Source organism: Microtus pennsylvanicus, chromosome 5 (assembly GCF_037038515.1).
Source record: "Microtus pennsylvanicus isolate mMicPen1 chromosome 5, mMicPen1.hap1, whole genome shotgun sequence".
Classification (NCBI taxonomy): domain Eukaryota; kingdom Metazoa; phylum Chordata; class Mammalia; order Rodentia; family Cricetidae; genus Microtus; species Microtus pennsylvanicus.
Window position 1 is genome coordinate 42,900,922 of NC_134583.1, and position 16,801 is coordinate 42,917,722.

Here is a 16,801-nt window from a genome sequence, read left to right on the forward strand (position 1 = left end):
CCCGGGGTCAGCCCTGTGGAGTTTCCTCTGTTTCGAAGGTGTGTTGGCTGAACCCAGCCTGGAACAAAGCGTGGACGACGTGAAGAGAAGGTCTGTGGGGGCCTTCCTGACCAGATTACTACAATAGCAGAGATCCTCTACTCACCTACCTGTTTCTCTGGTCCTGCCAGAGCTTAAATAAAAACACTCATCCTCCAATCTGTATCCAACTCCTCCTGCCCCTTTTCCCGTGAGGAACTTAGGTGTGCCTCCTGTCAGGGGCACCCTGGTGTTACGGCCAGAGACCTAGACTATGGATCTGCAATTTAGGCTCTAGCCTCAACAACTGGTCTCATACCTGTACCTCACAGAGGGTAACTGTCGTAGGGATGTGGAGTTTTAGAAGTTCCCAAGGGAGGAAGAGAGGGCACAGCAGGCCCAGAAATCAACTCAAGCTCCTGGAGGTGTGCAATGACTCAGCAAACAGGGGTCTTACTGTCTCAGGAGGCAGAAGCACCATCCCTACCTATCTCTCCCTACTCTATCTCTTACTTTATAAGCAGCTTTCTTGGTCTAGAGTTTCAGCCACCCAAGGCTACATACATAGGAGATCCGGCCTTGAAGGAAAGAACAAGGAGGAAGAGAAAAAAGCTGTAACAACTCTCCAAAATCACTATCTACAGCCCCCACGAGAACAGGCTGCTAAAGATTGGGTCTTTGGGATGAGACGGCTTAGCAGGTAAAGGTGCTAAGAAGTTGAATTGAATCCCAGGGACCCAGGTGTTGGAAGGAGAGAGCTCCTGCATGTTGTCCTGACTTTACAGCTGTGTCAAGACACCCATGCAGCCACACACATGTGCACACCCCCCGAATAAATACAAATGTAATTTAAACACAGGACAGAGCTGCTCCTGCCTCAGGGAAGCCTGGAAAGGGTTTCTACCTTCAGCATCATCTGCAGGACACAGCACTGGGCAAATGGAAACTTGCATTTCCTCAGTATCCTCAGTCAGGTTCCTAAAGGACTCTTCCTCTTCCGAGGGGCCCAAACCCAGTCTATCTACATCATGGTAGGCAGTGTGACATTTTCCCCCTTCCTATTTCCAGTTTTCCCATTGTAAGCTGAGTACGGAGATAAGCAGACACATGGTGGGATATGGGGAATGTGATTTTATTTTTGTTGGAGACAGTGTCTCTCTCTCTTTAAATTTATTTATTATGTACACAGGATTCTGCCTGCATGTATGTCTGCAGGCCAGAAGAGGGCATCAGACCCCATTACAGATGGTTGTGAGCCACCATGTGGTTGCTGGGAATTGAACTCAGGGACCTCTGGAAGAGCAACCAATGCTCTTAACCGTTGAGCCATCTCTCCAGCCTGGAGACAGTGTTTCTTTTTTTTTAATATTTATTTATTTATTATGTATACAATATTCTGTCTGTGTGTATGTCTGCAGGCCATAAGAGGGCACCAGACCTCAGCCACCATGTGGTTGCTGGGAATTGAACTCAGGACCTTTGGAAGAGCAGGCAGTGCTCTTAACCACTGAGCCATCTCTCCAGCCCCAGAGACAGTGTTTCTTATATCCCATATTGTCCTCAAATTCTCCATGTAGTCAACAATGACACTGAGCTTCTTATCCTCCTACCTTCTTCTCCCAAGTGCTGGGATTGCAGGCCTATGCCAACACCCTTTAGGATAGAACCTAGGGCTTCTGAATGCAAGACAAACAGTCTTCCAACTGAGTTACAGTCTCAGCCCATGAGGGGATAATGTTTGGGAACTATATAAATAAGAAATCCTGGATCTGCCTCTCACTTGGGGTCCCCGAAACAACTAGATTCCTACAGAGTACTAATGCTTAGACACTTAGTTCATCCACCTTCTGGGAGGAGGGCACTAACTACGAGCTTTTATATGGTGACAAGGGGCATTCAAACACTCTATTTGCTCTGACCCCAAAGGATCTGTCCCCGCCCACCCACGAACTCACAATGACTACAGTTCATTAGACCTAGATGTGCCGCAGATTTATTAGAAATGACTGTTGTAGGAAGCCCGAGCCCCATTGTGGAGCAGGAACTGGAGGCAGAGGAGTGAGATGGAAGCAGGCTTAGGACTTCCTCTTTCTTGATAGAGAAGACTGACCTCAGCCAAGGAGCCAGAATGACAGCACTGGGGCCAGGCTGGGCACAAGAGGCACCACTGACTGGGGAACAGCCCCAGCTGACACAAGGGAAGCATAGAACCTCGCCACCTCCTCGTTAGGGTTGCCTTGGGCTGGGTCGAACCACATCTGGATGCAGCGGCCCCTCCCTCGGCTGTAGTTGCTGACCTTGTAGGAGTGGCTCCAGAGACCCTCACACAGGCTGGCTGGTGTGGGGAAGTAGTGCTGAAAGGTGCGGCAGGCTGCAGAGGCTGGGCACTTGTTAACGCCTGCAGGCGGAACCATGGTGGACACAGGCCTTCAGCCCTAGGGTCAAAACTCACCCCAGGAATCTTTAATCTCCCTTTTCCAAACCCTAACTCCATCTTACCTGAGGTCCAGTCCCAGCCTTTATGCCAGTCTGTCTTGCAGGTAAATGAGGTACGACAGGCTTCCCACCACTCCCGACAGTCCTCTTTGCACAAGGGAACATCCAGGAAACGCTCTTTACGCCAGCTCTGGTCCACCTGGGTAGAGGGGATGTTGACAGCTATAGCTGTAAAGAAACTGAGCCCAAGGGTGCCCTCCTGACGTGTATGAGGGAAGTACCTATTACCTGCTGAATCCAAGGCCCCAGGTTCGGGGAGCACTCATACAGACAGGTATCTTGGATGAAGTGCCGCTTGCAGGCAGGGGTCATCTTGCCACAGTGATCCCAGTTGAAGCTGTACAGACGGGAGTTGTCTTTGTGTATCTCCTGGCTGGTGTTGACTGAGCAGCAGGCGTTTTCCTTCCATGGACTACACTACTTGGGAAAACACAGGGCTGAGTCTCTGTACCTGCTCTGTATTCCACGTCAGCGTCCAACGGTGTTTCCCTTGGTCCTCACTTCCTTGCCCTAGATAGGCTGTTCTATGAACGCTGTGGTCTGTGAACACTGACCAGAGGCCCCTCTCTCTTACCTTCAGGAGTCCCCTTCTCTAGGGAGATTCGGTTGCCACAATACTATGATGAAGCTAGAGGAGCTTTGTCTTTGAGATAATAGTTCTCATTTATATAGCGCCGCACACTTTATAAAAACTCTTTTCAAAAAAACAAAGCTGGGTGGTGGTAGCTCACACCTTTAATCCCAGAACTCGGGAGGCAGAGGCAGGCGGATCTCTGTGAGTTCGATGCCAGCCTGGTCTACAAGAACTAGTTCCAGGACAGGCTCCAAAGTCACAGAGAAACCCTGTCTCGAAAAAACAAACAAACAAACAAACAAACAAACAAAAATTCTTTTCATCTGGGCATGTTGGCAACATGCCTGTAATCCCAGCATTCAGGAGGCTGAGGATGGAGGATCATGAATTCAAGACCAACCTAGACAACATGGATGAGACTATCTCAAAAACAAACAAAAAATCTAGGTGGTGGTGGCACATGCCTTTAACCCCAGCACTCTGGAGGCAGAGGCAGGCAGATCTCTGTGAGTTCGAGGCCAGCCTGCTCTACAAGAGCTAGTTCCAGGACAGGAACCAAAAGCTACGGAGAAACCCTGTCTCAAAAATCCAAAATAAATAAATAAATAAAAAGAAAAAGAAAACAAAAACAAAACAGGCCAATGAGATGGTTTGGTGAGTAAAGAAGGCACTTGCCTTCAAGTCTAAGGACCAGAGTGCAGTCCCAGGACCTACATGACCGAGAGAACTGACTCCTGCAAGTTGTCCTTTGACCTCCTCACATGTGCTATGCATGTATGTGCGCTTCTATGAGCAAGCATGTGTGTATGACACACACACATAGTAAATACATGTAATAAAGGTTGAAAATCACATTCTGTGCTCTTATGAGTTTTTTACAATTTTTTTTAAATTTCATGTCTGTGCCTACATGTATGAATGAGCAAATCAGAAGCGGGCATCAAATCTTCCGGAACTGGAGTTATAGGTAGTTGTGAGCTGCCTTATGCATGCTGGGAATTACATTCTTTAGTCCAGTCCTCCTCAGCAGCAGTAAGTACTCTTAACTGCTGAGTCATCTCTCCAGTCCTGTGTTCAATACTATATAGAATAGATATAGATATATAGATACACATCAATACTATTATACACATTCTAATCTTTATTAGTATATACTAATAATAAAACAATTACTATATATAAATATTAACATATAATCCTGGCATAGACATAGCAATCAATAATAAAATGAACTGTCACAATAAATAAATATAAATAAGGTTTTGGGGGTTTTTTTTGCTTGCTTGTTTTTGAGGCAAGGTTTCACTCTATTTTTGGCTGCCTTGGAGCTCTGTAGATCAGGCTAGCCTTGAACACGTGGAGATCTTCTAGTCTCTGCCTCCTGAGTGTTGGGTTTAAAACTGTGTGCCACCTCACTTGACCATGTTTTTGTATTTGTTTTTAACTTTAAATTTCTTTCCAGAATATAAAAGGGTATTTAAACATTTTTGTTACAAAAAGGCCACACTGAGTTTCCATCTGTTGGCATAAATGTTTATAAACGGTGTGGATAGCAGTCCATACCTGTGGCTCTCACAGAGGGCCTTCCCACTTCTGTGTTTGGTCCTGCTGGCTACTGAGGGTAGAAACCATCTCTCCCGTAGTTTCTCACCCTCCAGATTTCTAGAGCAGCTCTCCCTAGTCCTCCCCGAACCCTGCCATAGGGCTGTGTCTAACTGCTGTGGGTCCATGTGCTTCCATAGACTCTTGATTATCATCGCATGGCCTCTAGGTAGAGGCTCTAAAGAGCGGTGTATCATGGCCACCACCTCACCGCTTTCCCGGCTCTACCACATCACCTCCAACCATTCATAGCAGTCCAGCAGCAGCTCAGAGTGTGTGTTGTGGGGGGTGGTCTGGCTGCTCACTCCTTCCCCGCGACTTCCTCCTCCCTGACGACACTACACTCATCAGAACCTGGTCATGCAGCTTGTCTTCCGGGCCCGGCCTTGTCTTGTGGTACTTGGCATCCATGCAGGTGTTGAGCAGGTCTGCTCTGTCCCGGGCACTGCATGTGGTGGCTATGCAGACCAAAAGCAGCACTGGTGTCTGTTTGTAGGCCATGTCTTTCTGTCTGTGCAGGGAGAGCTATGGTTAGGGAGACCTAGACACCCCCTTGTTCCCTGTGGGTGTGTCTCATTCCTTCCCTTCCTCAGACTCTCTGTCCCAACAGTAAAAGATAAGGTCAGACCCTGCTCCTTCAGCACTTAGACCCTGAGGCTCCCTAAGCCTGGAACAAAGATCAGCAAGAATACTCTCTGACCCCGTGGCACAGGAGGTTTATAAAAGAAGTTGGGCTTCCCAGGCTGGAAGAAATGTGATGTCTTCATCTTCTTTCCGGACTCTTTGACATGTAGTTTGATGTTCAGGTCCCTGACTGCTTGCTACCTTGAGAAGGGCCAGGACACACAGATCCTTCATCCTGTCACAAGCAAGTTCTCTGCACTCATCCTGTATCAGCTGGGTCATCATGTCAGACTAGAAATCCTGTTAGCCCTGGGGGGGATGTGACCCAGCCCTGCTGAGTTCTGCAGAGTGGCCGTAGGATCAAGTGACAGACCCTGCAGGATGGTGTTTGGTCAGAGGGTCGCTTCCTACTTTCCTTCCCTGTTCTCCAAAAGCCCTGCACCCTAGCCTGACCCAGTTTCTGCGGCAAATGCACCAGACCCTTGCTAAGCTCTCAAAGAAAACACACAGAACAAATTCAGCTGCAATTGGTGGGACATACCTATAATTTTCATATATTGAAGAGGGGGATGAGGCAGAGGAATTGTGGGGTTTAGGTCAGTCTGGGCTACATAGTGATAATTCCCCCACTCCAAAGAGCTGAGGGATAATATAAAAGTCTCTCTTGGGGCTGACAAGATGAAATAATATGTATGAATGACTTGAGTTCAATCCCTGTGATAGCAGGAAACAACTGACTCCCCACATGTATACGTCCTCAAACACATTCAATCCATCAATAAATGTGAGGCATTTTTAAAGATTTGGATTTTAAAAACACATATATGCATACACACGTGCATACTTACATAAATATCCCCTTGTTAGAGCAACTAAACTAACACTCGGGGGAAGAACCTGGGGAACACAATGATCCCTTCTCTGCTCCCTCCCACCTTCACCTCACCCTGGCAGATCTTCTCCGTCAGGGCTCCCTCTGTGGAGCACCTAAGCCCCTCCCCCTCACCATCTCAGCACACATTGACCCCTTCCTGTGCCTAACCTCCCAAGGCTCTACATTCAAGGGACAAGTTTTCCCTCCAGTTTCTTCTTTGAGTCATTCACCTTCCTCACAAAAGCCAGAATGATCTATCTCTGTTTTCTTTTTCCTTTCTTTCTCTCAGTCCTCCCTTCCTTTCCTGTTTCTTTTCTTGTTCTTTTTCTTTAAACAGGTTTTTTTTTTTCTTTTTTCGAGACAGGGTTTCTCTGTGGTTTTGGAGCCTGTCCTGGAACTAGCTCTTGTAGACCAGGCTGGTCTCAAACTCACAGAGATAGGCCTGCCTCTGTCTCCCGAGTGCTGGGATTAAAGGCGTGCGCCACCACCGCCCGGCTCTTGTTCTTTTTCTTAATAATTTTTTTATGTGCATTGGTGTCTTGCCTGCATGTATGTCTGTGTAAGGGTGTCAGATCCCCTGGAATAGGAGTTACAGACAGGTGTGAGCTGTCATGTGGGTGCTGGGAATTAAACCTGGGTCCTCTGCAAGATCTGCCAGTGCTCTTAGCCACTGAGCTGTCTCTCTAGCCTCTTCTTGTTCTTTTTTTTTTTTTTAAAGACAGGGTCTCTGTGTGGCCGTAGCTGGCCTGGAACTTGTTATGCAGACCAAGCTGGCCTGGAGCTCAGAGCTCATCCTTCCACTTCTTTTCTTATTTTATTTTCCTTCCTCTAGAACTAGTCATGGACCCTAGAGCCTTAAAAACACTAGACCAGAGCTCTTCCGCTGAGCTACATTTCCAGGCCAGAGATTTTAGATTTGTTTTTATTTTAATTATAGTAGGCAAGTGTATCTGCGTGTGGATATGCGCATGAGGGTGCAGGTGTCCACAGGGGTGAGAGTGCTCTTCCAGAGAGAGAGGTCCCTTCTTTGAACAAACCGCCCAGTCCCCCTATGTCCTTGTCATCCTTCCCACTTGGAAGACCTTACCTGAATGTCCTTGCCTTCTGGGAGCACATATAGGAGTGTCCAAGTTGGCCTGATCTTAGGCTAGCAACAGCTCAGAGCCTGGGCAGTCCCCACAGTCTTTGTCCGCTGCCGAGCACAGAGGATGAGGGCTTTGGTAAGCACAAAATGAAATATGCCCGCTCATCACTTCCGTTCTTCCTTCTCTTGCAAACCCTACCCTCTTCGGGGCTCCGTGAGACCATCATCTAGTCTTTGCTGTTTTCATTCATCTCTACTTTTGTTCTCCTGAGACAGGGTTTCTCTGTGTAACCGCCCTGGCTATCCTGGAATTCTCTCTGTAGACCAGACCAGGCTGGCCTAGAACTCACAGAGATCCTCCTGCCTCTGCTTCCCAAGTGCTGTGATTAAAGGCGTGTGCATCACCACTACCCAGCCTTTCTTCTTTTATTTATATATGTGCCCCGTGTATGTGGGTACCCACAAAGGACAGAAGACAGCACGAGATCCCCTGGAGCTGGGCCATCCTAAACGGAGGTGCGCAAAACTGTGGAAGCCTCTCCCCACCCCCTTTCTGTAGTTCACACACTCAGCATCCACCAATATCTGGACCGCTGCCTATCCCTGAGGGAATCCAAAGTTTGTAGATACTGTAGATGGTTCTTAGGACAAGGCTGGCTTTGGTGCTAAACTGATGGGGGAGTGTCATCAGATGGCGCCCAGACATGATGGACTAAATCCACTTAAAAATCTGAGAAGGCTTAAAAATAAGGGAGAGAGAGTTTAACACAGATTTTTGCTATTTGTTGGTGGCGTGCTATAGAGAGATTTTCTGATTCGGCAACAGCAGCAGAAAAAAAGCTGCGTCATTTTAAATTGCAGTTTCTTGGGACTGTGCCACCAGTGCAAACTCTGGCTTTAAAGCATTTCAACTGCTTTTATGGGACTCGATGTTTGTGTTCCTGCTTGGGATCGAAAGGAGAATGCTCTGAGACCGTGCCAATGACTCAGCCGCAGCTCAGAGGCACAAGTAGCTCCGCCATGCTAGTGGTGCAATGTGCAAGGATCAGAGGCATGAGCGGCTCCGCCATGTTGGACTGGGCGGGGCCAGCAGGCAGTACCTGTTTTTGACTTAGGAATGTCACAGCTTAGATTCTTAAGCGCCTAGTGATTTAAAGGTGCAAATCAAAAGTGCTCCTGGATAGTAAAAAATTGCAGATTCACAATAAAACAGATTCATAAATAAAAGACCACACTGTTGGATAAATGTACGTAGGCTTGGGAGAGAAAAGAAAAAGAATATAGAGAATAAAGTTAATGGTTTAAAAAAAAAAAGAAGTAAAGTCTTTAAAGAGACAGAGTACAGATAGTTAAGAGATTAAGAGAAATAAAGTAAAAATAAGCCACGTAAAAATGGAAAATTCACAGAGAGTCTGGATTATGTACATTGTGTTTTCTTTAAAATTTTTGACTGTGAAGGAGCTAAGTACAGAGAGACATTTCATTATATGGGCTGCCAAGCTAAACCAAAATGGATATAAGGGTATTACGATGTCAAAATTTGGGCCTAAGGATATGATGCTTTGGAAAGGGTCTTCTTTTGTTTTCACAAAGGACCAGACCCTGTGGATTGCATCTATCCCGATATGGTACGATAGACCACGACCTCCCGAAAAGTTCCTGTGAACATCCTCAAAAATTACTTCACTCAACTGCCAACTGAGATAAACCTGGCACACAGGTTACACCCTAAATGATCTGATTAACAGCGCCCCCATTCAGCAGGAAGCAGTTTGGAGAGAAAAAACTGCGCCCATGTTCCCAAATATGGTTTATAAACATTCTTTAACATTTAAAGGGGGATATGATATAGATATGAATAATTTGTATTAGTATAGATTTTGCTTTATTGATAGAGATTTAAGGTCAATTTTGTTATATGTATATGCATATTTCTGCTATTGATTAAGATATTGTGATTGTGTAGTTCATTAAAAAATGTAATGTATAATTAAGAAATATAGGTTAATGGATAATCATCAGTAATAGTCAAGCTTGTAGTCATGTTAGTTAGATTTTCTAGATATATAGAGATACATTTCAGTTAGATAGAGATTCTTCATATCTTTCAAAGACTGCAGAATATGGCATTTAATGTTTTAATAACTTAGGACTTTTCATGACAATGAGACATTCTGCTCCTGGCAGCACCAATCTACTTCAAGAAGAAGATGGGCATCGAAGAGGATCCTTATGGAGTTTGATAGCCATTTGGGCGAGAAACTGTTCTTGCCTGGACTATTGCATAAACTGGACACAGAGAACCCGCAGAGAGAGGACTACTGAACTTGCCTAAAGGTGAGATGATCTTTCGGGGTTCCTAATTCATGAAAGAGTATGCGAGACATTCTGCAGGACACAACAGATAGTGACTGAACTGACTTTGAAATGTTCTGCTTCATGGAAATGTCTCTGGATACCATGGGCCTGTAGGCCGAAGATGGATGCCCCAACGGTACAGAGAAACTTTGGATAAATGTCCAGGCAGCGAGATGTCTCTGTCATTTCTAGAGTTTGAAAGTTGCTTTTTTCTTGTTTGCTTAGGTAATATTGTATCTTTCTGGAGTCTTTGATGGAGTTGAAGAATGAATAGATAGTTATAGTTTTCCTTAGTTATGATAAAAGATAAAATAGATATAAATATTGTAACTGTAATTCTTGCTTGATAACTGTTTTGCTATATGTAATTTTGCTATGTTAAAGTTAAAGCCTTCCTTTTTTGTTTAAACAGAAAAAGGGGAAGTGATGGGGGAGTGTCATATATCAATCTGTTGATTTCATTGGTTAAGTAATAAAGAAACTGCTTGGCTGGCCCTCATAGGTTAAAACATAGGTAGGTGGAGTAAACAGAACAGAATGCTGGGAGAAAGAAACTGAGTCAAGGAGTCGCCATGATTCTCCCACCCCAGGCAGACGCAGGTTAAGATCATTCCTGGTAAGCCAGCTCGTGGGCTACAGCAGATTATTAGAAATGGGCTAGTCCAGGTGCAAGAGCTAGCCTAGAAGAGGCTAGATAGAAATGGGCCAAGCGGTGTTTAAAAGAATACAGTTTCCGTGTAATTATTTCGGGTAAAGCTAGCCGTGGGGGTGGCCGGTTGCCAGGGACGCAGCCCACTGTTCCTTTTACAACACTAAACCCTGGCTGAGAAGAAACCAGGCTGTAAGATCATGCCAATAGGGCCCAGTGAGAAATCCGCCCCTTTCAAAGCTCCCAGGAGTCCCTAGACCTTACCAAGCTGTAATTGGCTCCACAAAACATTTTGAGAATTATACATGTAAAAGTCCGGCACATCCTGCATAGGCATAAATGATTTCTGTCAGCTGACAGATTTTACCCGCTATACAGAAAAGCTTAAATTGTCTTTCTTAACCATTTTTATAGATTTGTTGTTGTTGTTGTTGTTTGAGACAGGGTTTCTCTATGTATCTTTGGCTGTCCTGGAACTCACTCTATAGACCGGGCTGGCCTCGAACTCACAGAGGTCTGCCTTCCTCTGCCTCCTGAGTGCTGAGATTAAAGGCATGTGCCACCACTCCTGGCTTAGATTTATTATTGTTATTATTATAATATGCCATAACCACCTGACTGTTTATTCTTATTTTATTGCCCTCGGAGACCAGAAGAGGGTATAGGATCCCCAGAACTAGAGTGAGAAGTGGTTGTGAATTGATGCGTGGATGCTGGTGATCCAACCAAGACTTCTCCAAGAGTAGCAAGTGCTCTTAACATAAGCCATCTTTCTCCCCGTCTTAACCCTTTAAAACTACCTTGGTCGGGCTGGAGAGATGGCTCAGCGGTTAAGAGCATTGCCTGCTCTTCCAAAGGTCCTGAGTTCAATTCCCAGCAACCACATGGTGGCTCACAACCATCTGTAATGAGGTCTGGTGCCCTTTTCTGGCCTGCAGGCATACAGGCAAAACAGAATAGTGTATACATAATAAATAAATACATACATACATACATACCTTGGTCACTAGTGGCCATCCGAGTCACTTTGGAGTCCAATCTCCGTAGCCTTTGCATCCTGCAGAATTGATACTCTAGAACTAGACCTGGAGGCACGGGCTGGTTACCACAGCTACTCAAGAGGCTGAGGCAGGAGAATCACAAGTTCAAAGCCAGTATAGGTTGCAAAATGAATTCAAGGCCAGCATGGGAAACTTAATGAAACTGTTTCAAAATGAACTCCAGGAGCTCACCAAGTGAGCGGAACTGTCTCTGCCTCCTTAGTGATAGGGTTCTAAGCCTTCACCACCATACCCAATTTTTTCTTCATATCTAGAGGTGGGGTTTAGGTCTTCATACTTCTTTACTTGTGTTTGTTTCTTCTTTTGTTTTATTTTAAGACAGTGTCTCATTAAGTAGCCCAGTCTAGCCTCAGAGGTCTTGCCTTGGCCTCCTGGGATTTCAGGCATGTTCTATCTTGCTGGCTAGTTGTGGCTGTTTATTTAGTGATTTTCATAGAATAATTTTATAAAATCTATTTTCTTTGTTCTGTGTGCTCACTGAAGTTTCTGCCTGGCTAACTTAGAAGTCAACTAATATGCCGGGCAATGTGGCACACACCTTTAATCTCTGCATTTGGAAGGGAGAGGCAGGCCGACTTCTGTGAGTCGAGGCCAGCCTGATCTACAGAGTGAATTCCAGGACAGCCAGGCCTGTTACACAGAGAAAATCTGTCTCGAAAAACAAACAAAAAAGTCAACTAATAAACTGGCAATTCCTTGTATGCCTCAAACCATAAGCTTCCTCCCCTTCCTCTGGGCTCTGCATGTTGGTTGGACCAGTCGTTCAGTGCTCTGGCAGTCGGCTCTGCCTTTGCCTTCTCTTTCTGACAATGCCGTCCAGCCTCGTGATCCCTGAAGCTGAGTGTCTTCTCAGGCCTTCCTAGACATCCAGGGATGCTTCAGAGCTTTCCAAAGGGCCCTGTACACATCTCGTTCCCTTTAACTATTTTGGTTAGCCTCATGTTTCCCTTATCCTTCTTCCTGCCTTTAACAGTTGGAAGGTGAAACAATTTGTTGAAGGTTTGTGTAAATTTTTCACCATGTGAGCTACAAGCAGGGTCAAATAAAGACTAGCCCTGTGAATGGTAGCTAAGTTTACTTATTTTATTCTACTTATTTTGAGACAGAATTTTATTATATTTGCCAGGCTGGCCCCTAATTCCCAAGTTCAACTAATCAGTAGATAGGACTTTACGTACAGGCCACGGCACCTGGAACGAAGGAGACTTTTAAGGGGGCAGCCCAATGGATTGAAGAGTATGATCTCCAGACGGGGCTTTGGGGAGGCTCCAAACCCATTCTGCCCCCTCTAGTGGCTGCCAGGATCTTGGTTTTCACAACTGCGGTAGTGAGACTTGATTTTGAAAGCTTCTAATGTGTAGTTTCCAAAACACAAGTAAAAATGCCACACAAGGGGGCTGGAGAGATGGCTCAGTGGTTAAGAGCACTGGCTGCTCTCCCCGAGGTCCTGAGTTCAATTCCCAGCAACCACATGGTGGGTCACAACCACCTGTAATGAGATCTGGCGCTCTCTTCTGGTATGCGGGCATACATGGAGACAGAATGTTGTATGCATAATAAATAAATAAATAAATTTAAAAAAAAAAAAAAATGCCACACAAGGCACACTGTGCCTGCTGAGATTCAGCCTGCTTGCCTGCTTTTGCTTAAGGTTTGAAAATTTTTTATATAGTTGTGTGTGTGTGCCTGAGTATGTATGTATGTATGTATGTATGCATGTAGCACAAATACTTAGTACCAATTTCTGTCTCAGTTGCTTTCTATAACTATGATAAAGCACATGACCAAAAATGACTTGGTGGGGCAGGAGAGATGGCTCAGTGGCTGCTCTTCCAGAGGTCCCAGGCTCAATTCCAGCACCCACATGGCAGCTTACAGCTGTCTGTAACTCCAATTCCAGGGCTTCTGACACCCTCACACAGGCATACGTGAAGGCAAAACACCAGTGCACATAAAATAAATAATTTCATCTTACAGTGTCCACCTTCCATCATGAAGGGAAGTCTCAAGCTGAGAGATACCATGGAGGAATGCTACTTTTGGCTTGCTCGGCTGCTTCCATGCACAGTCCAGTGCGGCGCGTGACTCCGCCAGCAGAGAAGACGCCACAACAGGATTCTTCTTGGAAAGTACTTTAATGGAGCACAGAACATTGAAGCGTACGTAGAGGCGAAAAGACCCTGAGCCCGTCCGCGTGGGGGAATATATACAGCCCCTGGTCCGCCTCTGACGTGTCATTGCCAGATTTGACGTATCACTGCTCGATTGGCTCAGACCACACTGAGGCGATCCTGTGAGCAAGACCTGTGAGCAAGTGATAGGTGGGAATCAAATTACTCCTGGGCCAGCAGCGAGCGTGCGCAGTTGTTTACCAACTAGGGACAATAGAAAAAAAACGGCAACCCTGAGAACATGGCCGCGCCATGGTGCGCTACAGGCCAGGACCAGCAGCCCAGCACTGCTCCCGTGGGCTGCACCCTCACACTCGGGTCCTTGATCAAGCCCCACAGACTTGTCTGCAGGCCAGTCGAGAAGAGGCCTTTTTATAAAGTCCCCTTTCCCGATGGCTCTGATTCATGTTAAAGTGACAAGAAACAAACCAGCACAGCTGACAAACACACCCATTATTAAATCATAACCTTCCCCTTTGTTTCCTAGGCTCATGGTCTCATATTAATATCATAATATAAAACAAAGTAAAACCTTCTTTGTTTCTTTGGTTGTTTTTTTGTTTTTGTTTTTGAGATGGGTTTTCTGTGTAATATCCTAATGTCCTGGAACTCACTCTGTAAACCAGGCTGTCCTTGACTCACAAAGATCCGCCTGCCTCTGCCTCCTGAGTGCTGGGATTAAAGGTGTGAGCCACCACCGCCAGGCTGTTCCTTCTATTTTTGAAAGCTTTGGTTGATTTTGAGAGTTTTGGAAAATCTGACATTGACACTTGCCATGGTTCTTGCTGCTTTGGGGAAGGACAGATTCTCAGGTGTCCTTCCTCTGCCCTTCTAGTACTGCTGGCTCAGATCACTTCTATTTTAAGAAGTATAAAGCTTTAAACGATATTGGTCACCTAGAGTGTAGTCTATTCTTAACATGGGGAAATAAAAGTGTTTTTTGTTTCCTGTGCTTTCCCCTGACTACAGCTTTTATGTCCTTACTCAACCTAAAAGTGAACTTTCACTTCTCAAAAAGTCTGTTATTTTAAGTTTTTTTTCTTGCTTGCTTTCTTGCCTTTGTGCTGACTCATGTCAAATTCTCAGATCATGCTCTAACATAGTTCAGATCATACTCTAACATAGTTCAGTGGGAGGGACCCCAGCTCTAGAGATGTCACTTTTATTTTATTTTTTCTTGTTTGTGCTGCAAGGGATTGAACTAAGGGACTTGTGTTTGTTAAGCAAGCACGCTACCACTCAACAGAAAACAGCCAGTTGTTTTGAAACACAGCACACCTTAAATCCCAGCACTTGGGACAGAGCAGGCAGGCGTCTGTGAGTTCAAGGCCAGGCCGGTCTACACAGCAAGTTCTAAGACAGAGCTACACAGAGAAACCCTGTCTTGAAAAACAAACAAATATTAGCCAGGCAGTAGTGGCCTTTAATCCCAGCACTTGGGAGGCAGAGGCAGGCAGATCTCTATGAGTTCGAGGCCAACCTGGTCTACAAGAGCTAGTTCCAGGACAGGCTCCAAAGCCACAAAGGAACCCTGTCTCGAAAAACCAAAAAGAAAAAAGAAAAACAAACAAAAGTTGTCATTAACTATTGGGGTAGGTGGTGCTGGGTTATATAAAAAACAACTTGGCAAAGGTCTCATGAACTTGGTATATGGCTGAGAATGATGTTGAACTACTTTTATTTTTATTTATTTATTTTTTTTGGTTTTTCGAGACAGGGTTTCTCTGTGGCTTTGGAGCCTGTCCTGGAACTAGCTCTGTAGACCAGGCTGGTCTCGAACTCACAGAGATCTGCCTACCTCTGCCTCCCGAGTGCTGGGATTAAAGGCGTGCGCCACCATCGCCCGGCTATTTTTATTTTTTTTAATGTATTTAACTTTATTTTATTTATTTATTTATTTATTTTGGTTTTTCGAGACAGGGTTTCGCTGTGGCTTTGGAGCCTGTCCTGGAACTAGCTAGTAGACCAGGCTGGTCTCGAACTCATGGAGATCCGCCTGACTCTGCCTCCCAAGTGCTGGGATTAAAGGCGTGCACCACCATCGTCTGGCTTAACTTTATTTTATGTGCAGTGATGTGAAGGTGTCAGATCCCCTGGAGCCGCCATGTGGTTGCTGGGAATTGAACTCAGGACCTCTGGAAGAGCAGCCACCACTCTTAACCACTGAGCCATCTCTCCAGCCCTGAACTTTTTTTATTTTTTAAATTATTTTATTATGTTATGTGTATGAGTGTTTGGCCTAAATGTGTGCCTGGGAACAAGGGTGTGCAATCCCTTTGGAGGACAAGTAGAGGGTGTTGAATTCCCTAGGACTGGAGTTACTGACCATTACAGGCCACCGTGTGGGAGCTGGGAATCACACACAGCTTCTCTGCACTAGTAACCATAACTGATGCTCCTAACGACTGAGCCACGGAGCCATCACTCCAAGCCCTGACCTTGAATTTCTGATACTGGCAAATCAGCCTCTTGAGTTCTAGAATTGCAGGCCTATGCCAATAAGTCTGGTTTATGAGGAACAAGCCAGTAAGCACCGCTCCCTCACATCCTCTATTTCAGTTCCTGCCTCAGGGTTCTAAAGAACGGGCCTACCTCCATCTTTAGCTTAAAAGTCGTCTTATAGAAAAGACAAACTAGATCCATGCCTGTTTATGATTAAACCAATGTTTCTCAATGATTAGACTATGCCGTATTTGTAACCTTAACTACAAATGGTTCTGTTCTGCCTGTTTCAGGAAATGATAATCATGTCTTTATTTCAAAAAGTTGTTTGTAACCATTTTGCAACCCTACCTTTGTTTCAGAAGGTTATATGACCCCCTGCCACTACTCTGTTGTGACTACCCGTGGTTATGACTACCTTGTTATGCCCAACTTGCAACAATGTCTTTGTTTCAGGGAGTCCTTAGGACTTACATGTTACCATGTTCTGCTCCTATAAGCCCACCTATTTTGCCACCAAACCCCCTACTTGGAACCCTCCCACCTGTGAGCTATAAAATCCTTGTCTTTCCAGATTCAATGCTGGCCTCTCGAACTCTGCCTTAGGAGGAGACAGCCCACGTACATGAATTAAAAAGCTTGCTTTAGCCCAGGCAGTGGTGACCCACACCTTTAATCCCAGCACTCAGGAGGCAGAGTCAGGCAGATCTCTGCGAGTTCAAGGCCAGCCTGGGCTACAGAGTGAGTTCCAGGACAGCCAGCGCTACACAGAAAAACCAAACCAAACCAAACAAAAACTTGCTTCCGTTAAGTTGGACATGATGACTTGAGTCTTTCTCCTGCTGCCT

General features: G+C 45.4%; 1 protein-coding gene across 1 annotated transcript; it reads right to left on the reverse strand.

The window, feature by feature from the left end:
* Positions 1–1,999: 1,999 nt before the first annotated feature.
* On the reverse strand, positions 2,000–7,378 carry Folr2 (folate receptor beta). Its single transcript, XM_075974665.1, has 5 exons — positions 7,276–7,378; positions 5,045–5,201; positions 2,743–2,931; positions 2,518–2,653; positions 2,000–2,416 (listed from the first exon to the last, which is right to left on the reverse strand). Exons 1-5 carry the CDS (start codon positions 7,302–7,304, stop codon positions 2,130–2,132), a joined length of 798 nt encoding a protein of 265 aa, XP_075830780.1. The 5' UTR covers positions 7,305–7,378; the 3' UTR covers positions 2,000–2,129.
* Positions 7,379–16,801: the final 9,423 nt, after the last annotated feature.

Bases quoted from the DNA above. Each gene is read 5' to 3' on its own strand.
- Folr2 (XM_075974665.1), bottom strand. From the start codon at position 7,304: ATGTGCTCCCAGAAGGCAAGGACATTCAG. The intron at 5,202-7,275 runs GTAAGGTCTTCC...CTCCCTGCACAG, and splicing joins CAGAAGGCAAGGACATTCAG to ACAGAAAGACATGGCCTACA. The intron at 2,932-5,044 runs GTTCTGATGAGT...TTTCCCAAGTAG, and splicing joins AAGACAAGCTGCATGACCAG to TGTAGTCCATGGAAGGAAAA.